The sequence below is a fragment of the Zonotrichia leucophrys genome, chromosome 2 (genome assembly GCF_028769735.1).
Source record: "Zonotrichia leucophrys gambelii isolate GWCS_2022_RI chromosome 2, RI_Zleu_2.0, whole genome shotgun sequence".
Taxonomy (NCBI): Eukaryota; Metazoa; Chordata; class Aves; order Passeriformes; family Passerellidae; genus Zonotrichia; species Zonotrichia leucophrys.
In genome coordinates, this window is record NC_088171.1 from 26,679,275 (window position 1) to 26,702,537 (window position 23,263).

The window sequence follows — 23,263 nt, forward strand, 5'->3', positions numbered from 1 at the left end:
TTTCTTAATGGTGGTGAGTGATTAGATGAGCTCTTGTGGTCTTACACAACATCACCTTTATTCAGGCCACAATTAAACATGACTGATCATATTGCATGCAAAAATAGTTGCTCTGTTGAGAAAATCACCCTGTCTTATGCTAGCTCTCATGTAGCTGGGCTGATCTTTTGTCACCCTGAAGGAGGGTCAGTCCCCTTGTACTGCTAGAGACTCTACTGTTCTGCTATTTAATTTTCCTGCAATTTTGTGAACTTTCTGGGGTAGTGTTATGCTGTTCTAGGAAGGTGAATGGGTTCAAAGGGCTTGAGTGATGGAGCAGGTATGGCAGGAGGGAAGTCAGAAGTGGGAGGTATGGATGGAAATGTGTCCTTGGTTGTTGGTGCTGCTCAGTTGGCTCTGAGTGTTTCATTGCTCACGTATCTGACAAGGATCCAAGTCTGGATCCAGGTCTGGAACCAGGGCTAAGGTGTGAGCAAATTCAGCCAGCAGCAACAGTTCTTTGATTTGGAAAGAGGAGGGGACAGCCTAAGGAGCCAGACTACCCTCAGAATGGATGAGGGGAATAGCAGGAGGAAACAGCTCAGAGTAGAGAGGAAAGACAGGTCACAAATTCTGGCAGCATTTGGCAGCCACATACATTTTCTACCCTGTTGCAGTGTTTGTCTGTGGAAAATTCCAGGCATGAAATCTGTTGTCCTCACCTTAAAGGAGGTATGAAGGACATACAAAGGAAGATATGAAATCAGTTGTCTTCCAGACAGAAGCTGTGTCTTTGGGGAAAATAATGGTGCCATGTTTTTTATGGCTCTGGATTTTTTTTTTCCTTCTAGTTTTTTCTGCCTATCAGGCTGCATGATGATAGTGAGCAAATTGCAGTGTGATCTGAATATAGGACATGTTCCTGAGTAGAGCACACATAAAGCAGTAACTGCATCATGGAAACTTAATTCTCTCTTGTTTTGTGAAAAATCGTTAATGTACCACAGCAGCTGCCTATCAGATACAGGAGTGCAGGTCTTTGTGACCTAGAATTTCATCTGCCAGCTTGCAGCCAGTTGAATCAGTCTGTGGTAACAGTGCCCTTTGTGCAGAGGAATGGCTGGTTCATTGGTTTTGTAGGGAGACATCAGGGTGATATTGTTGGTCTGTGCTTTTCTCTGAGTACTGAGTTCAAGTAGGAAGTGATAAGGAGCATGGCTAGGAATGGGAAAGAATATCAATATGACTGTTTCAGCCCTCATCTTCACAAAATTCCTCGTGTTCAGGGTTCAGATCAGTGCATCATAAACAGAATTTACAAAAATTTTATGACCTCAACTACTTTGTTAATACCTGAAAGAAATTAAAATACTTGAATGGATTCTTCACATTGACCAAGCCAGATTTTAGATTTTTCATAAAATTGCTTTATCCATTGGCATTTTTTCAAGCCAGTCTATGGAAGCAGCTAAAGAGCTGTCATCCAGACTAATACTGTTTGCATCCACAGAGGGCTCCTTCAACACAGCAGTGCAGCATTGTGTAAAGTGCTCACTTGTCTGATTCACTGGGGCTGATGGAGTGAAAATGAATGCAACTTTCTCATGAGAAGAAAGCTAAAGAGATAAAGTTGCACTGTTGAAACCTTGAAGAAAAGGAGGAAAACTAAAAATATGTATTAATCTTTAGTTTCCTACAGCCTACTGATAATAATAAAAATTAGCATTTCCTAATATAATAGGGATTTGCGATTTTTTTCCTATGTTTAAGAACTTCTTCATGTTCTTGATATATGAGGTCTAGCACACCTTTGAAACTTTCCATGTTGATTTATGTCTGGAGTGAAGATTTAGATCTGAAATATCCTGCTTTTTCATGGTGGAAGGCAAGACTGATTCTATGATAGGGTCTGCTTCTGCAAGGCAGTTTGACTGTCTGAAGAAAGGGTAACTGCTTCTTGCTCCTGGCAGCAGGATTACTTTCCATCACCCATGTGCCAGCTCTGCCAGCTCATTTGACATCTCTGATTTAGCTCACAAAACCAGCAGAAAACTAACGCAGCAAAATAAGGAGAATGTGTTTATCTTTTTGTAAGCCAGTTCAGTGAGCTCAGGCGGCTCACAAGCACTGGGAGAATTTGGGGGCCACCACAAAAGAAAGAGCTGGAGCACCCATGCTGAGAGGAGAGGCAGGACTGCTCCTGTTGGCAGCACTGAGCTGTTAGCCTGACTCAGCCATGTTGTGAAAGCTCACCCTTAGGTAATAATGTTCACACTACAGGTTGACTGACAGTTCTTCAAATAGTAGCCAGAAGGGAGTTACCAGCTGTACCCAGTTTGTTTTTGTAGGGTGGCCTTGTCTGTTTTCAGTGTGCTGTGTTTTGAAACAGATACTTATTCTATTCTAATCGTGTTATTGCATGAAAAAGTTCTGCAGAAAAATTACATGTGCAGGGCGGACCTGTCTGGGAACTTGCTGTTGAGCAAGTGGATAAGGAGCCACAGAACCTGGAAAACTTTGTACTTTGGTTTCTGGGACAATTTGCCTGTTGCATTTGGAGGGACTCAGAAACCCTTGTACTTCTATTCTGCTGAGTGTTGCCAGCCTGAAAGCCTGAGGCAGAGTGTGGTCCTTCATCTTTGAACATTGTGAAGTTTTTATCAGAAGATCTGGTAGCCCCTTTTAATGCAGTTTACCAGTTATCACCATGGATCTTAAGTGCCCCTAAGCCTGGAGTTCCATGGAAACCTTGGCTGCAGGGTTTGAAACCCACCATGGCTCACCCCTTCAGCTCCCCAGGGCCTCTGCAGAAGTGGGGGGTGGTTGCCATCTCAGGAAAAAAAGAAATGCTCTTTTTCTGAAAGCTGACCATCTGCCTTTCTGCTCTTGAAGCTGGCATGAATCCTACGTGGGTGTTTTGGTTTTGTCTTTCTTTCAAATTGAAATGTTTAATATTCAGCTGGAAAATTCCATTTCAATGCAGAGTTTAGGGAAGGCACTGATTTACAGTGTAGGCATAACTTAACACAAGCATTTGTAGCCCTCAGTTTCACACCATGGACAGCTGATAATAAAACAGCTGCTCTGATCTTTCTTCATTTTCTCCACATATAAAAAGAATATGGTACAAAGTCCTGGCAGATTTTTCTTTAAAATGAATTATTCAAGTACTGCACAATTATGTGTTTTTCTCTTTGCTTTGTGGGCAGTGTTAATGTCACTTTTTGGTGTACATGCAAACATTTGGGCATTTCACTGAATAATACAGCTAAAAACATATCAGCTGGACTTTTACATCTGTTGCTCTTGTATCTTTGTAAATGGATATTTTAATGTGGTGAGGCTTTTTTAGACTTTGTAAAGCAAATTCCTTTGTTCAGGAATTTTTATTCATCTCTTTTTCTCCTCCCCAAAATAACTTCTGCCCTGCTCTTTGGATACTTTAAAGAATTATTCTAGTTCTTTTTTCTGCTGATAATTCTTTTTTTTTAACAGATCTGCACTACTATGTTTGTGTAATGCAAAAATGCAATTGAATAGTTAGAAAGGTTTTAAAGTAATGAAGCCAGACATACTAAAAATCTGTGAATATTTAATACTATTTATGTTGTTGCTATTAAAACCAAGGAATCTAGCAGTAATATGTTGAAATGAACATTTTCATTTTGTTTACACACTAGTCAAGAGTAATCCAGAAGTTCGGTATCGTTTCTTCTACAAAGCTGGATTTAGAATAAAGTTCCTAGAAATACTAAACCAGCTTAAAGCACAAAAATAATCAGAAAATAACACTTTAATCCTAGTTAATCCACATTATTGACCTATGTGCTCTAAATAAATAAATAAAATTAGGTAGTCCTTTAATCATCAGTGTGGAGCTGGTTATTCACGACAGAGGTATGATCCAAAATTCAGCTACTATGCAGGGTTTTGTCCTTTCTGAGGACATGTTAAATGGATTTATGTTTTAGTTTGTGAGGAGACTTGGTTGATTAGTTTTAGATTCCTTTGTAAGTCTGAGATCAGATGTTACTAGTACAACAGAATTAACAGTGTAACCCAAAAGTAGTTTTTCGAGGAGTTATGGAAGCAGAGATACTTTGTTATTGAATAATCTGTTGAGATTGCTTTTGGATGTAGGTTTTCCTTTTAAAAAATACTCAAAGCCTCTCTGTACCAATTTTAGGTATGTTTATAAAGTTGTGCTTGTCACTACAAAAAATGCAGAGAATTTATGCTTTTTAGAGAAAAAACCCTATGCTGTTCAGAAATAGTCTGCAAGCATGTTTCAGAAATGCAAAAGCAGCAGAGGATGTACCATAAGGTTTTCTGCTTAGAATTGACATTATATAGTCACAGTAACATAAGATTTCCAGGCTGATGTCTAGAAAATAACTTAAAAAAAAAAAAAGTAGGGAGGGAATATTTTTTGAACCACAGTATTTGTAAGCCTTCTAGTAGAATCTTAGGTATTATGATTTAACTTTCTGCATCAGTTGTATTGTGCCTGTATGGCATGCAGACATTTAAGTGTGTTTCATGGTATCTCTATAACTTTGTGTGTGGTCTTTGTGTTTTAAATTAATTCTGCTTAACTTTGTTTCAAAATTAGTGGGGTTTCCATGCCTCTGAGAGGATAGTGGCATTTGGGTATGAAATGATTATTACTTTGGAGATTCCTCATAACTATGCTGCATAAAAGTTAACTTAAATGTGTTCTGTCCTATCATCAATTTTCTCCCACGAAGTATTAACTCAGCCTTCTGGTACTTTCAGGGTTTCTAGACAACATGACAAAAGGTTTATAACAAGTAATGTGAATGTTGTAGGCAGCTGCTCATTTGAAGGCTGGTTATTGTCATGAGGCTGTCTGTGATCATGAGTTCATCTCAGTGCATCTTGGGACAAAGGTATAAGTGGCCCTAATATGACTTGATTGATTTGTAAAAATTCATAAATTTTTAGGTGGGATTTTTCCTCTTTATAAAAAGAGTATTTCTTGTTTCAAATAGCTAAAATGCTATCAAGAGAATAAAACACAGCATTCCCTGGAATAGTTTATCAAGGATCTCCTTGAGGATTTCCTAGTCCTTCTACCCTGCTAGAACAGCCCTGAGCATTTCCCTGCATTATTACAGTGGCCTCCCTTGTCTTCCCTTCATTCACAGTCACCAGCCACAGCAGGATTTGCCACTTGACCAAGCAGGCCAAGAATAACAGAGCAATGGGTTTTTCCTTCAGCTGGGGCATTACTCCTAGTCTCTTTTTACTACCCAGGTGTAGATGGTTATATTCTGTAAATTCTAAATATCTCCAAATCTTCTGTGCCAGTTTCAACTACATTTCACAATGTTTTCCTGTGTTATCAAGGACAGAAGACTGGTCATGTAAATCTAATTCCATAGGAAACCAGTTTAAATTTGCATTGTTTGTTTTCTAATATAATTTACATTTATGTAACAAGCTTCATATGCAAATATCAGGCTATCAGCACCTCAGTTTTTGACAGGCAAATAAATTTAATGCATGTTGGACCTACTGAAATGCAAGTTGCACAGGGTAACCAAGATACTGAACAGGCAGACCATGCAGCAAGTTTTTAAGTGCTAGGAAAATCTCTGTCCTCATCAGTGGCTTCAGCGTGTGCTGTTTGCTTTCTGGACAGGATTGCCTTTAGAACCACATCATGAATAAAACAGAAGGAAGGGAATCCTAATGTCACAGTTAAGTGAGGATACTGAAATAATGTTGATTTCATAGTGGAAAGTGGAATGTTACAGTATATATACACCTTTGAGAAACAACTGAGCCTGTAATCTGGGATAGGTTTTATAGGTGGATTAAATAGTGACAAGGAAATGATGCTGCTAAAACATGTTAAAGGGGAGGTTCCTTGCTAGCACTGCTCTGTGTGAGCTGTACTATTGTCTTCCTCTGAGTTTGTTGTTGTTACTGATGTTTTCCCAAAGCCTTTTACCATTTATCAGGAACTGAAGAGGTAAAGACTTCTATTGTTTTGAGATTAAATTTATCATCATCCTCACAAGCATAATAAGAAAACGCAGGAAGGATTGTGAAGATTGTGACTGTCATATTCTCTCAAAGGTAAACAAGAGAAAGTTAGGCAAGAGAAATAGAACAAATAAAGGGAAACAATGTTGTCTTTATCTCCGTCTCTTGGAAAAGCAAAAAGGATCTAGTGGGAGACTGTAATCCTGGAAGAAAATTAAGCTTGCAAACTGAGGCTTCTTTTGCACTTGTTGCATACCAGCCAGTTGATACAGCAGAGTGGGATTATGTGAAGTGTAGACATCTTCCAGGAAGCAGATTTGAGAGTGAAGTGGAAAGAGATTATGTGAATTAATGCTAAACTGTTCTAAATATCTAAAAATGTAAGGGACTTTTTGATTTATTCCTAGTCTTAAGAACAATGTACTTGTTCTGTGGGATGATTCAGCTGGTCTAGCTGACCGTGACAATCAGGTATCACTGAGTCTAAAATAAAAAGAGAACAAATCAGTTTATAAAACTTTTCAAAACAGTACATTAAATGGTCTGCTTCCCCAGAAAAATGTGATTCACTTGGCCTTGGAAGGTTACATTTGTTTTGATATGGAATGGCTTAACTGACAGATGAAGTGAGTGATGGGAAGATTTAGAGTTTCTCTAGGAATGTCAAGAACTGTGACTTAGTGCATGAAGAGACTGGCCTATGGCATCTGATCCATACCTTCTAGGCAGATTTGCTGATTTATTTTTTTTAGGGCCAATATTCATGATAAATACCAACATCCAATACATATGCTGTGGGCTTGTCCACACAGTATCAGCTGAACATCGGAAGAGCAGTGAATAGTTCTGAGGTTTCCCTGAGGCGGTGGCACACACACACTGAAAAGCACAAATCTTGGGTCAGAAGACTTAGAAGATGTACATTTATCTTGTTTAGCTTTTTCTTTCAACTTTTTCCTTAAAAAATGACTGAACATGTCATAAGCCCTTACTTGGATCTATGCTGTTGATTGCTTCAGTCCTAAGGTTGTATTGAGTAGCTGGTAAGTCCCATCACTTGCTCATTCTGATAGCACAACTTGATAAGAAAGGTGTGGCAGCATCTAAGGTAATGAAGTCTAGAATAGCATTTCCAAATAGCAAAATGGAAAAACGAGATCTCTGGAAAGATATGCTGTGGTGAGGGAGTTCAGTGTTTTGTGGACTACTGAGGAACGCTGGCATTCACATATAAGGGATGAAAAGTACTTGCATGGATGCATCACACCAGAGAATCAGAGTGAGATTAATTCCTGACATTTTTTTATGCTTGACATGAAAGTTCTCATAACCTAAAACCAAAGAAAAATAACATTTCATCACGGGGACTGTGGTTTATGGACTAATTAATTCTACAGCTTGCATTGAATGTGACTGTGAACCCGCACATAACAAACAGTAGAGGGATAGCTAAAACTGAGAGATGAGAGATGCTGTGGAAGCTCCTTCTTTGGAGCCTCAAAATTCAGCCAAACAACCTGAGGTACATGGTTTCTTTCACTTTGAAGTTAGCCCTGCACTGAACTGGAGATTGGATTGGTGTGATCTCCAGGATTCCTTCCAACCAAAATTTTGCTACAAAGCTTTGGCTTTGGATTCATCAGCTTTCTGAAAGAGTTGGGCACCTCTTAAAAGAGAGTCTTTGCAATGGGGGTTGGAGGAGTTGGAATGATTTTGCCTCAGTGAAGTAGTTGGAGATGGAGCTAGAGCTAAACTCTAAGGGTCATTTGTTTCAGGATTCAGGAAAGCTTTGAAAGAAGTGAAACTTTTAAGTAGTTGGAAATATAGAAATAAAACACTTTTTGCAAACTTAAAAATATGTTCATCTGGGATATGGAAACTACAGGAGCCTCTAATCTTCTTATATTGTTTCTCTATTGCTATCTTCTGAAAAAATTTTGTTTGGGGAAACAAAATATTTTTCACAGGAAGTTTTTAATCTATAGTTTCAGTGTGATCTTGATAATGGGAGCAGGTTGAGGACACCCTGACAGAATTCTTTAGGAAAATGGAGACTCTACATTAAGAATGCCTTTAGAAGGATGGGATACCAAAATCAGACTGGGTGGCAATGTGAAGTGCCACTCCCATAATCTCCAATGGCATGTGCTGTAGCTGGATTTGCTATTCTTCTTAATTGGGAAAGGATTGAACCTTGTTGCTTCATGTCTGCAAATGCAAAACCATTCAGGATAATGTTTACCTTGTTACGCTTTTCCCCCTGCCTTTTACAAGTTTGAGGAAATCACTTTCAAGATTCTCATTGTGGGTTTTATGTAGATTTTTTTCATGGTTCATCAGGAGAATTAGAGAAGATACTGGTTAAATTCTACCCCCTATCAAAAATTTATTTGTAGGACCTCTTAATACACTATTGAAACTCAATGTAAGTCTGCCAAACACTTGCCAGACCTCTGCCTCAACATGGACTTAGCCAGACTTCCTTCTCACTCACCCTTATGCAGCATAAACTCTTAAACTCTTGCTTTTCTGGAAGTTGCAGCTGTGGAGAATCTTTCTGCTGATATGTTGGGTTTTTTTAGGGGATATTATTAGCTTGTTGAAATGAAACTGCTGTTGATATGAAAAGCTTCAATATGAAACCAGGATGAGGTGACCTGAAACTAGGATGACTTCATTGTTTTGCCAACTAGATTTGTATTCTTATAAGGCTATAATGTCGTGGCCATGCACACGTGGATGATAATGAAGATTAATATGTAGTTTTATAGCACTAATATAGACAGAGTGATAGTCCCACTTTTAAGCAAATGGAGGAACCAACTATTCATCAATGTGTCATTGAAGAGGACAGCACTGGCCAGTGCCGTATTTGATTGAGATGGATCACTGAAGGATCTGTTGTCCACCAATGCAAACTGTTAAATTACTTACAGTTTATTGTGTACAATCTATTCAGGACAGGTGGAATAGATGATCTTTAAAATTCCTTTCCAACCCAAACCATTCAGTGCTTCTGTGCTCATTAGCAAAGTTTTCTAAGGGTCTTCCCTCTGTCTTCCATGTCTTCTGTTAGTTGTCTTGATCCCATAAAATCAGCACAATTCTGGGTTTGGGGTACTGCCATTGAGGTTCCCTGGCACCCACTGCAGTCCCCAGCTCACTCACTGGGTAGAAACTGGCTGGTAAGTGGAGGATGTGAGATCCTGGAAATGAGTGCTGGAGAACCAAGCAGGGCTGGAAGAGACTGGGCAGAAACACATTTCATCCCTGCTGAAAGACCTGGAGGCAGAGAGGAGAGCAGGACTTGAAAAAGTGGTGCTATCAGCCCCCTTTGCATGGAAGTGCCATTGCAGGGACTCCTGGGACTCAGATGTTCACAGGGAATTACAATACTTCTTAAATACCTCCTGAGATTGAAAGCACTGTCAGGACTGATGGACTGAAGCCTGAAGTTCTGCTAGTTTATCCTGGAGCAGGGTAACTTAAAATTGCTGTGTCTGACCTTTCTTCCTTATCTCAGGGAGAGAGAGGAAGATTTATGAGTAAGAAAGAAGGAAAAGAAACTGCAGCAAAACTTTGATGCTTCCACAGAGTCAGTCTCTCCTGTTTTCAGATCTTACTAATCCTCTCTTAAAACTTTTTGTCTTTTTGCTGCCAAGCAGAAGCCAGAATATTCTTTGTTCTTGCCATCTCTATGCAGGACATAGAAGATAATGACAGGCAACAAAGAGTTAAGCAACTAACTAAAGTATAATGGAAAATAGCTGTCTTCCTTTTGAAGCTGAAGGTGACATTTGGATATCCATGTATTTGGTAGCTAGTTACTGCTTGCTGTGTTGTACGTGCTTCAGTGTCTCACAGGAGTGTTACACAGACCAGGAAAAATGGCAGTCTGCATTATAAAGTACATTTACAATTGGTTTTAATTTATTAAACTGAGGGTGGGCTAGGCTTTTAAATGTTGTCTGTTGATCAAGAGACTACACAGCTTGAGATTAACAAAATGCTGGAAGAGGAAAGAGTATAAATAGAAACACCACTTCCTTGTTGAGTAGAAGCCAAACTTGTGGGTGAACCTTTCTATATGAGAGTTTGCTGAGGTCCAGATAGGCAGCTGAATGCAGATTTCTGAAGACACCAAAACCTCTGAGTTCTGAGGGAGGATATGCATAGTATATACTGAGGACTGGACTAGGTATTTCTTTCCTGTGGAACACCTGGCTGCAGTTCTTAGAAAAAGATACCAGTGGAACTTGGAGAATGTTGGTGAAAATCCAGCGTCAGCTTAGTGAAAGGAGAAATGTATTTGTGATCTTTCAGTGGAACACTGATTATTTGGGCCTGGAAAAGGCTTAATATAACTGAAAAACAGCCTCCCAAGACTGAGGATTTGAAACACAACCTTATCTGGGCAGTAGGATAAATACGCCTACTACTTTCTTTTCAAACATTAAATATTTTCCCATTGCTAAGGAAGGGAATATTTTACAGCAATGAGCACGATTGGTTTTTTCCTGATAAATTTTCCCAGTAAAGTACTGCATATTACAGATTATGCTGCTGATATTTAAACCATATTACATTTCATGAAGTGCCCTCTATTTCTAATTCTTATAGACTTTAGACAGTATACATCATTTTTTGATATATGACTTAGATTTATTTTCTAGAGGAGTTTTATGACTGAAATTTACACAATGCTTAAACCAAGGAATATATGAGCCAGAATCTAAATGGTTTTTTAAATAAGTAATTTTGTCTTTTATCCCCTGATTAAAATACAGCTTTAAAGTTGCTCTAGTTCAAACAAATTATTCAAGCAATCTTATGGCCTGTATTTTTACAGGAGTTTAGACTAGGTGATTACCATGGTCCTTTTGCCCTTATCTGTGAACATATTTGCAGTTCTGATGAATTTCAGTTTTGATGAAAGACTTTATGGGGGTGCTTTCCACTAAGGTCATGTATTTGTGATCTTTTTCCAGAGCCAGATTTCAGTTGCTTAGTTTGGCAAAAATATGGTGATATACCTATTTACATCAAGATTGTGTAAGAGAACTTATTTGAGTTTGTTTGGGGGGGGGGTTCTCCCAGGTTTGGAGGGGAGGGTGACTTGGTTGTTTGGGGTTTTCCCCCAGTCAAAAGCTATCAACTAAAATGTTTGAAGTGCTCAAAAGGACCCACACAGGTCCTGCACCCAAAGGTCTGTGCTCTCATGGATGTCTGTGTGTTTGGTGTTTGGCATCTTCCCCCTTCCTCACATAGATGGGCAGGAAGAGGAGATCACAGGGTTGCAGAGGACAAGAGGAAAACCCAGAGCAGAGGGAAGCATTTTAAAGGCTGAGCCTGAAGAGGAAAGACGAGCTATGACTTCCACTTAAGGAAAGAGATTAGACTGTAAATCACTGGGAAACCAAGGCAAGCTAAACAAAAAAACCAAAACAAAAAGAAGAAAAAAAAAAAAACTAACAGAAAAAACCACAAAAAAAAATTGTGGGTGGCTAAACATGAGTAGTCAGCTATCAGCTATGGCAAGCTAGATAGGGTTGGGAATTGATAGAGCTGGGGAGATATGTCACAGTTAATTAATTATTTGGGCCAGTAGAAATAAGGATGACTAACTGGTTGAATATTTGAGATAGGAACCAGTGAAAGAAGTACACTGAAAATACCAATTTATCCGGAAAAATATTCCATCCTGCTGGATGTCTTAGACAGTTTGGTGTCTTTGGCAGCTGTCTATCACTGCTTCAACTCCATTAACTCAAATAATAAAAGTCTGTACAAAGAGTCATGGCTTATCCTTGCAGGACCATATGCCTGAAAATTTGGCAAGATGTTGGGGTTTCCCCATTTTATTTTTTTTTTTAACAAAGAAAAATTCTGATTGAAGTCCTGTTTCACAAAGGCGCTTTGAATTGTGAAACAATACACGTATTCCTATACTGAGCTTGTGAATTTTGGGAGCTGGATGACAAAGTTCTAAGTAAAAAAATTAATTTCTCTCTAAATGAGTTGTTTTTATTCTTCCTTTCTTATGATCATTTATGTCCTTTTGGTCCTGATTACAAACCAAGACTCTTTTCATCTTAAGGAAAACTAATCATGTGGAAAAAGTGTATTCTGGATAGCATTAACACGTATGCATTGAGAAACCATTTTGTTAGGTTGTTCAAAGTGCTTAAGTAGCCTTACTCCTGGAGAAAGTGATCTAGCCTGAATTTGGTACCATTTAAATCTGTTTGCAGTCTCATCCACAGCAAGTGTACCAAAAATAAACCTTATTGCCCTCTTCCTGCATCTGTTAACCACTTTTACGCCTCCCTGAGGCAGGGTGCATTTACAAAGCTTATAATAATTTTTGTTTGCAGGCCTCTACTTCATTACAAATGTAAAATAATTGTTTAACATTCATGATTTTCATAACTGTTATTTATCTTGTTATCTTATAGATGCTTACAAATTGTGTTTTTCAAGGTACTGGGAATGGAATGGAAGATTAACTGAATCCCCATCTCCTTCATTCTCCCACACCCCTTTTTTTTTAATAGCTCTTGTGAGTACAAGTGCTTTGGAGTATTTTATGTAGAGAATTACGAGTTTACTAAGAAGCATCTTTCAACTCCAGAAAAGGCCTTGGAAAGTGTAGACAATAATGAAATTAATAGGCATCAAAGACCATGACAAGGACGATGATGATGATTCTCGGCATACACTGCTAGGAATAATACTTGGGTATTAAAAGCAGACACAAAAATTAGATATTAGTGCTTGTTTTCATAAAAAAAGTACCAAATATTGCATTGTACTTGAGGGATCTGACCAGTCAGACCTGTATGGAGCGAACATGCATGGACCTGAGTGCCATTGACTTTTCAGCCTAGCTGGGCACAGGCAGAAGCTGGCTGCTGTTTCCAAAGGCTTTTGCCTGATGCATTGGCTCTAAGTAAACCTCTGAAAAAAATGGAATAGGGGAGCCAGAACCACTGGTTTAGCAAAGTTAAACTACAGTAACTTGAACCCTTTTATTTTGAATTGTTGCTGCAGGACTCTTTAAAGATACAGACTTCTAAATATATGCCATTACAGAAAGCAGTATGAATTCAAGTAAAAATAAAACCAAAATTATGTAACTAAATCTTTAGTCTTTCTCAGTTCTCTGCTCTTACAAACTGTTTACTGACTAGTACTAACAGCAGAAGGACATAATCTGCAACATCTTTACAGCTTCTGGTACACTCTTCCATTGACAAAGAAAGTTGGGGAAGATAGGATAGGTAGATGTTTGTTTTGCAACATTTGAGAAAAAAATTCTGGTTTTGTTTGTTTTTTTTTTTTTTTACTATATCTACCTTTTAAAAATAAAATTGACAATGTACCTTCTGTCTTAAAAATAAATGTGGAAATAATTGTCTCTGGTTTATTGCTGTGATCTGCCCATCTTTAGATCAGTACCTGCTGCAGCTTTTGGGATAAACTGAGTTGTGTCTTCTTGGTAGAATCCTGGGCAGAGGTAGCCCCGTGTATGCAATGGGAGGAGATTGGTGCTCAGCCTGCCAAGCAGTCTCTGTCCCCAGACAGTCAAAACCAGGCCATTTCTCAGAATGCTTTGTCTCTCTCTCTGCACTCATGCACAGATATCAGCTGTGTGGAAACGAGGCTACAAATGAGGATAGAGTAACAGTGCTTCTAGCCTGCCATTGGATTGGGATGGGATGGATGTGCACCTGGTATCTCCTTTCCACTACATAGTCACACTGCTATGTACCATTTGCTAAATATTAGAACCTAATGGTCCTAAAGTATGCAAAAATAGGGGCCTTGCTTTTGTCTTTTCTCCCCTTTTTCCTCAAGAATTTTTTCCTTTAAATAATTTATACAGGTTTGTTCCTGGGTTTTGCAGATCACTTTGCAATGCTTTTGTCTTTATGTTCAAAATTTCTCACTTCTCTCATTTTCTCTCATATTCAAAATTGTAAATAAAATGTGGCAACAGAGTCCCCTTTCTCAGGGTATAATTTGATTTTAGAAAGACTGAAGAGGTTTTCTTACTTTATGTAAAATAGGAAGGATTTCAGTGATTTAAAAGTTTTTTTTAACTTTGGTAGGTGACACAGCTGATGATCAAAGTAGAGACTCAAAGGATAAAACTTCATTTCCGGAGACCAGACCGAGGTACAGTCAACCTTCACAGGTAGGAGACTTTTTCCTTATGCACACATGATGAAACTTCCATAGCAGCTCATTTAAGAAGCATGAATGTCCTGCAGAAGATGATTTCACCACATTCACATCTTCCATTGGCTGAGTCACTCCCAGCCTTCCTCGTCATCTGTCATAAAAGCAGCACTGCTGTTAATTAGATGGCAGTAATATGAAGCCCACTGCTGTGGATTTGAAAAGGAAATAGTAGAAATCTGGGCTGTATGGTATTGCTGGATATCTTATTTTTATACTTGAGTTGTGCAAGCATGAAACTGTAGCTAGAATGTTAATGAATTGCATAGAAGCATTTCTGTGGTGGGTAGTGATGGCAAAAGTCACACATTTACATAAACCGTCTATTTCCACAACTGCCATTATGAGTAACCTGTAAACGTGTGAGTATAATAGATTGTATTTACTTTGTGTTTCCTTTCTGTTTCTCTACTGTGTGGCTGTAAATCTGAACTTCTTTTTCTTTGGTATATTTGATATTTGATACATGTTCACAGGCAAGGGCTTTCAGAATATTTCTGCATATGCTGTATGTCTTCTCCACGTACTCTGAAAATGTTTTTGTACCAAGCATGGGCCTGTTTTCCATTGCCATGTAGTTTTAGACATTTGCAAGGTGACTGAAGATGTTTGGTTTGGACTTTTTGTGCTTTTGTGATGGTTCATTTATTTTGCTTAACCTATCCTGTCTCTTTTTCCCATATCTCACCTTGGTACTAACAGTGTCTGTCTGCCTCTTTTCAATGCTGTTTCACTATTTATTATTGCTGAGTCCCTAGGTATAGTAGAGGTGTGTGTGACAATTTTCCACCTCTTAAGGATGGTCTCTGTGTATGTGTGGCATGTAGTCTTCTTTTCTAATAAAAAATTTAAAACTGTATCCTGTACAGAAATCTTTAATTCATCATAAGTAATGAGTACTTTGCCTTCTGATAATGTTAAAGTATGAATTAGTTCCAACCAATTGCAAAGTTTTTGTCTGACTTTTACATCCACATCTGAGCCAGCGTGTTTTGCAACTGAAGTCCTGCAGATCTGGGCAGTATAATTCATTGATGTAGTTATCTACTGGACAAACCTAGTTTCCTTTAATGTGATGTCCTTGCTGGGGATGGTGAACTGCCAGTTACTGCAGACTCGGTGGTTTGTTCAGTTCTGTGGAATTTCAGGAAAAGAGGAACTTGTATTGATTTTAAGTTTTATGAGTTAGAGAGAAGAAGCAAAGTTTTCAAAACAAAATAGCAGATATTATAGGAAAAATGAAACAAAGATATATTTTCACCTTTCTATTAAACTACTTACATGTCACAAATACAATACACAAAAATACAAAAATATGAACTGGCTTGGGACAGAATCAGTTAAATTAAGATCCAGCACTATTTAGGCAATTCTTTCCAGTCTAGATTTCACTATTTGGACTTTACATTTACTCAAAGGAATTCTCAAGTTCTCAAATTAAGTAGAATAATTGTGAATCATGGAAATTAAATGGATAATTCTGGCCATTAGGAAAGTAATGCTCTTCCTTACAGTGGTGAGTATATTTTTGTAGATTAGTGGGAGAATTTACCAATTTAGAGAAACTGGAAAAGCATTGTATTACATATTCAATATGTCATAGAGACATAGCACATCAATTGAAGTAATAACCTTGTTAGTATAAAACCAGAAATTCTTGATAAACATAGAACAGTATGCTAAAATATAGTTGTTACTGCAAAGTGGCATCTGATATTTATCATGCAGAACTGAACAAAAGAACATTTACTTCATCAACTGCTTCATCATTTCAGTTCCCGGAAACCTGCTTTTATTTTTAAATATAAATTTTTCACTATTTATTAGATATAAACTTTGTGGAACATGAAAAATGCTTTTGGAAATGAGATTTAAAGAATGACGTAATACTTTGTTCATGGATTTTCAAAGGGGAAATGAGGTTGAGTTTGATTTTTTGAAGAAATTGTTTTCTGGGCTGTTGTTTGGTAATGGCTATCACCTTTGGAATTTCCCATTTCCTTAGGTACTATTGGATTTGTTTGCTGTACAATCACTGAATTGTCAAGTTCATATATTTGTATCATTTTGTATAAATTATTTAAACCAATGCACAAATAAAAGTTTACATCAAGACGGTTTTGCTGCCTCTAGGAATGTGTAACAGAGCCTCTTGCAAGCCCTGCCATACCTCAGTCAGGGTTGTTTTCAGCTCTTTGGATATTGCATGCATGTTAGGGGAATTGCAGGTCATTGGAAACTCCTTGGAGGAAGGAGTTCTCAAAGGCCAACTTAAGCCCAAACATTTTGTGTCCTGCTTTGAACAAGCTCCCATATGGAATGTCCTGTCCATCTCCTCAAGTATGGGCAGGGGGTTGGGAGGGTCATCTCCTGGTGCTGGTCAGTCCTAGGGGGATGTGTTGTTGTCCAGCAGGGTAATGAGTGCTCTGGCCCTAATCAAGCATGGCTGATCCCTCTGAAGTTGCTTCAGGCTCATGAGCTAAAAGTCACACACACATTTAAGTGCTTCTCTGGATTGAGTCCAAAATGGTTAGTGCTCTGCAGGGCTGAGAACTTAGATTAGTCTTATTAGTGACTAAATTGGTAAATTAGTGACCATGAAATACAAAGCTAATTTTAACTGCAACACAATCATAATAGAAAGAGACACTATGGTTCTATTTTTTTATGCTTGTGATTTTTCCATTATTACTGTACAATTTCCAGATAATTCAATCTTTATCTGCTTTCATTGGGAATTTGAGGTTATAGAAAATAGCAGAATGGAAAGGTTAGTTTTGATATGTGAAGAGTGCTAGAGACCCCAGTAATGTGATGGGGTTATTTTTGATAATGAGCTATTCAATTGGTAAAGCAAATTAGTACAACCATGTATTTTTGCCCTACTGTGAGACCAATTATGTAGCATATCTATTAGGAGACATAAAAAATATTTTTGACAGATGGTATGGCTTTGAATTAGGATTTATGAAGATTATTGTATGTCTGGTGTCCAGGACACCTGGGATTATTACATTGATGTAAGAAACAACAACAACAAAAAATTCTATTTCTGGTAATCGCTGCAGTGTTTTGTATCTCCCTACTGTCACCTTAAAAAGCAGTTTATGTTTATTTGATCTTGCACTTCTGGATAATCTGACATGCACCCTTTAGCCAACAGATGTCAGCAGATTTAATGGGGGACAACTGGATCAGTAAGTGTATAAAAATAAACTACTAAAATTGAAAGCCATCTTTAGATTTTAAATTAGGATTTTTATCTTGCTGTGTCTTTGTTTTTTTGGTTTTGTTTTTCCTTATAGTCCTGCTTCTCCCTCAAACACTTAATAGTTATTGCCTTCTATCTAAGGAGCTTGTTATATGTTTTCTAGGGCAAGAGAGAATCTCCCAAGGGATTGCTTAATCCATAATTATCTAATTTATATGTTGTTGTTATAGCCACTCTAATTATATACCTTGCTGTGATTCTTATCATCTTAGGACTTAATTTTCTTTATGAATTGTAATAGTTCTGCTATGATTCTTGTGCCCCTTCTTTTCATAATTTGCTGTTAAAAGCTGAGAACACAGCAGATCGAAGTTCCTGAAGTAAATTTTAAATTATCTGTGATTTTATGCATATAGAAATAGGTATGCACCATTTTAGGCAAGTATCTAAATAAATTAGGAATTTTTTTAATGTTTTAATTGGCATTGACTCATTAAAATCATCCTTTATACAGCTACTGTGTAAAGGATTCTGCATGTATGTAAATAACAGTTTCCTAGACATCTGGTATGGGGATGAATCAGTCATTTTATATGATATATAAAATATCTCATAGTACTTAGATATATACAGTATAAGAGATATATAGTAGAAGAGATAATGCAAGTTGAGAATCCACAGAGTAGTAGAAAAATAGTTTTTGTTTACCCTTCTAGTGAAATTAACAGGTATCGCTGAAGCTGATAGACTTTTAGGATATCCTTTAGAGCAGATCAGGTGATATAATTCCAGGGCATGAATAATATTACTGTTATCTTGTTTTCTTTTTTGTTTTTTTTTTTTTTTTCAATTCAAATGAATTGCTTCTATCAGACCTATTATTTGGTGCTTTTTTCCTTATGTTTGTCTCTCTGGATTATTTTCACAAGTTACTGGAAAAGGAGTTATTACTGATCATGTCTCTGTTCACTTACTGACTCTTGGTTTATGGTTCAAGGGGTCCCACATTTAAAATCACAAGAAGGGTGTTTTGGGCTAGATTTGTTGCATCAGTTTAAATTCCCTACATTTACTTCAGAGAAAGCAGTTTATATTTCAATTTATTGTGATCACATTATTTGTGATCAGTGTGCTCTCTTTTGACAAAATCCAGAATCTATTAAAAATGTTGTTGCTTAGCTTGGCCTTTTTTTTTTTTTTTTAAAAGCTCTTATAAGGTAGAATTCTAGTCATGGCCTGGTTAGACTAATTGCTTGTCATATGTCATATTAACTCTAAGATCTTCTTTTTCACATATAAAACCCATAAAACATGTTGGTCCATATTTTCTCTCTTCTTAATTGCATATGTAAGCAATAATCACTTAATGAAATTATCCACTCTTAGAAGGGACTGGAATAAGACTGTCTGCAGCAAGTCATCAAGCATATACTTTTCTCTGAAAAGAGAAGCTGATACCATCTATCATGCATGATCACAAGCTGTAAGAAGTGAAGTTTTAACATTATCTTTAAATAAGAATGACTCGTGGGCAGCCTTGGCAGCTGCAATGGACATCACCTTTCTTAGTTTCCTTCATCCTTTGTATGTATAGCAAGTAGCTGGGACTTCATTGGGGAATCCATGTGCAGCCACAGGTGGAAAGTGCATATGAAGTAGAGCTGGCATATGATAAGAAAGGCACAGTATATGCTTGTGATCTTACTGAGAACAAAGGTAAATAGCCCATTCAGTTAAAAAAAATCAAATATTGCATATTACAGCTATTACGTTTTACAACTGTTACATGTTACAAGTATTAGTGTGCAATAACATATTTACTTTGTAAAGCTTCATTACATTACAATGTTCATATTACTATCTGTTAGATAATTTACCCAAATATTTAGGAAGTCTTTTCATTCTAGGAAGATCTCCAGAGCACATAGACCAGTGGGCTTTTGTCTGCCCTTACTGGACAACAACTGGACAACTCGGGGGGAAGGGGAGGGATTATATACATGTTATGTATAAATATATTAGGTATATGTATGTATATGAGAAAGTCTGCTCCTTATGTCACAAAGGATTAGTTGTAGTGGCCTCACAAACAGCTTTTTATAAACTGTGATTTGTGCAAGCTACTGACCCAGGGTCAACCAGTAAGACCCAGGGTGTCTTGCAAGACTATCACCTTGTAGGGTTTTTCTCAGTTCTAAGGTGAATAGCTGGACTTCAGATACTTAGTAATCACAGCAGCATCATTAATGCTATGTCCATTGTCTTTATTTTTAAAGGAAAACGTTATATTTTTAGATATAGGGAACTTGGGTGGGAATTGAGAGATGTGAATTGACGTGGTTGTCACCAACTTCCTCTCTGAACTTAGGAAACAGTTCATTTAAAAAAACGTAATGCAGTGATGTCTTACACTTTTCTATAGCACTTTGCAAGTGTGAAATGCTGTTAAACCCTTTGTGTAACTTCAGCTGAGATTTCCGTACAAGAACTGAGGAAGCCTTACAGTCTTCCCAGGTGGGGCATGAATGTTCTGTCTGGCCAGCAAATACATGTGAACAAGCAAATGGATTGGAGCAGCCCCCTCTCCCACAGCCCTGCCTGTGAAGTCCAGAGTCAGTGCTGCAGTCAGATTGCACAATTTGTGAGGTTTGAGCAACAGAAGACAAAGTGACATCCTGTAGGGAAAGAACGACACACAGGCATGGTATATTTTCATAACTCAGTGCCTGTAGATAGCAAAGTATATTCCCACATGTAAAAAGTTCATAAAATAGTGTAGTTGGCCTGATTTTCAGACATATACACCAAATGGTGATCAAGGTACATGTATGCAGAAGCACACTGTGCATAATTCCCTATTTAGTTTGGCCAGAGACTCACTTAATATTTGGTTTAATTGCTTGCTTATTCAGTTACATTGATTGGTTATTTGTAGCAAGAAATGCTCAAACTAGGTGCTCATATGTTCCCATCACATTTTTTAGCCTTTCTCTAATTTTGGGATCTTCTGACTAGCTAATCCCAGATAAAACTACTGATTATCCTGTATCTCTTGCCCAAATACACGTGGTTAGACTAAAAGCCAGTAATGCTGGTTCCCTTTGCTGCTGTCAACAAATTGATCAGTTAGTCATCCTGCCTCTCAGAGCAAACCTTCTGGGCTTTCCCAATATTAAAATTGATCTAAAATGCAGTGTAGATCATACATTACTTGATGAGAATGTGTGTGAATATGGTACAGTGATATTTACAAGGTGGTGCATTAGCATAAAATGGCGGGTGAAATACTGTAGGGCAGGGCAGCTCGTTAACAATTACTGTAAACAGCAAGCAAGGGAAACAACAATGTCCTTAGCTTAGCTGCACTGCCACTTTCAGAGGGAAAAGAATAACCAAACATAAAACTCACCACAAATGGCAGTGGGCAGTCCATTTTAATGAAAGAAAACATTTCATGGGGACATGAAATTGTCCCATTTCAGCCCAGAATGCTAATATTGGTAGACGGAATATGTTTTTCTGTACTTCCCATCAGTGTTGTTTGATCCTTTTGCTGCATTGTAGTTCTGCTGTAATTTTTGCTTTGAAAAAAACCAAACTGGAACTTTACAGCTCCTGTCCTTCTTGTGAGAGACTGTGCATTGGGAAGAACATATTCAAATTTTGTTCTAAAGCACTTTTGAAAAATACAAAATAAAATATTTCTTTACAGTTTTATTTTCTTTGCTTCCACAGTACTACATATTTTAAGAATGTGTTTCTACTGTTTTAATGTGATTAACAGCACTGCTAGATAAAATTAGATGTATCTTTAAAAAAAAAGTACCTTTCTTGTTTTCATTGTGATCCAATTATTTTCCATCCATAGAGAACAAGGAGTCAAAGAGGCTACCTTATTTAAAAGAGGTGGACCAGTATTAGTTCCTTTTTAATTAATTAATTAATTTGTTTTTTGCTGCTTTTAGAGTCATGACACTTTTATTCCTGAATCTGGAAAACCTGCTCAGTTGGTGCTGAGGACAACTCAGTCTTGTTGCTGTTTGTAGTCTGGAGCTTTTACAAACTCTGGCTCCTGGTAACCTGTTTACTGAAGGTGGTGTTGACAAGTGTTCCAGTAACAGACTGTTTATGGAGGAAATTAAAGGCAAATACTCATCCTTCCTTTCTCTTACTGACCCAAATCTCTATGGAGAAAGCAGGTGGAAAGTTGTATGAGAAGATACTTGTTTAATTCTTTTTTACTTTGGCATTAAAATATTTTAAGTTTGTAAACAGGACATATTGCTAGTCTTGCCCCATGCTTGGAATTTAAGCAGCATGAAAAAAACCTCAGAACATAGCATTTGGTACAGCAATTTTTATTGATATATCTGTGTAAGAATCCTTTTAAGATCCAGGGGTTTAGTTACTTACAAAACTCTTGAAAGCACAGCTGAGGATGTTGTTCCCAGGTATTGCTGGAGGAAGATTGACCTGAATTCAGACTAGTAATTCTTTTCTGTTCCCTCTACTTCTTTTCTGAAAGTCAAATCCAAGATAATTTTCTTTTCCTGTACTCTGATAGAAATTGTTTCCCCTCTTTTTCCTTTCATTGATATTGACAATCTAGGGAGATATTTCATTGATGTTACTGACTCCCTCAGTTACTCAAGGAAAGATTTCCTGTCCTTAAAAAAAACCCAAAACCAACAACTAAACAACCTTCTGATCTATACTTTTCCCAGTTGCTCGAGTTTGCTGGAAAATGTATTGGCTTTATTTTTGTGTGCAACTATGTTTGCTAAATATTTCCTTACTGTTTTTGTTTAAATGTCAAAATTCCTTTTTTTTTTTTTTTTTTTTTTTTTTTTTTGTAGAGAGCTCTCTTTTGCATTCAAATCCTTGGATTTTCACACACTTAGTACAGTAATGAGAGAATGCAGTGTTAGCCCTCATTTCAGAGGTTCTGCTCCATGGGCATCTGCCATCTCAGAGAAGCTGTCATCTTTTTCCTACCATAGCAGGTTACCCTGTTGGAGCTTCTACAGTGGCAGGGGGTGGGAACAAGAGATAGAAAGACAAGAATGCAGAGACCCAGTTAGTCTAAGTTTCTCCTGTTCAGGAGATAAACCTCCCAAAAGTCTTTAGGATATTTTTTTTGCTTGAGGCAGTAGAGAAAATACCACATCTTGTTGTCACTAAGTACATCGATGAAATGTAGCTGCTAAATTAAAACAAATTATTTAAATACTGCTTTTTAATTTAATTTTTTTTGTTTAATTATGCTGTTAAAGTTTTATATTAAAATAATGTCTTAGTATATTCTCTGGCTATGTTTAAACTCAGTTACCTGAATTTTGCATTACATCATGAATGAAGGTAGCAGCAAAATAAATGTAAATGCTTTGTGCTTCTGGATGATACTGAAGTTACAAAACAAATCCATTATCAGCATTTATCAGACTTGCCTGTTCATTTTGCAATATACTGACTTGTCCTTCACTTCTGATTTGTGGTTGTGGAATGCAGTGGATGTCTAGAGCTGTGTGCATTTTCAATTACTCAAATTCTTCTGGCTTGCATTTCACTTACTATAGTAATTTTCATTAACTTTTTAATCTTTCAGCACACATGCTTTAGAAAAAAGGGAAAAAAATATCTGGCCTTGTTAGTACAATTTCCTGGCATTAGCAGAAGCACAATATACTAAATATTGTTCATGTTGCTTGTTATGTTGAGATCTTTGCTATGAATAGCTTGCATAGTACTATGAAGGAACAGAGGGTCTAGATAAACTGTTCCTTGTTGAACCCACACCCCTGTCTTTCTTCTAAGATAATT

At 37.4% G+C, this 23,263-nt stretch overlaps 1 protein-coding gene across 4 annotated transcripts in view; it reads left to right on the forward strand.

Annotated features, from left to right (window-relative positions):
- Positions 1-23,263, forward strand: part of UMAD1 (UBAP1-MVB12-associated (UMA) domain containing 1) — a 78,306-nt gene that overhangs the window by 45,696 nt on the left and 9,347 nt on the right. For all 4 annotated transcript variants that reach the window (XM_064704377.1, XM_064704374.1, XM_064704376.1 and 1 more), the window contains one exon: positions 14,103-14,188. In XM_064704377.1, the coding sequence (XP_064560447.1) occupies positions 14,103-14,188 (86 nt within the window). The remainder of the gene's footprint in view (positions 1-14,102; positions 14,189-23,263) is intronic.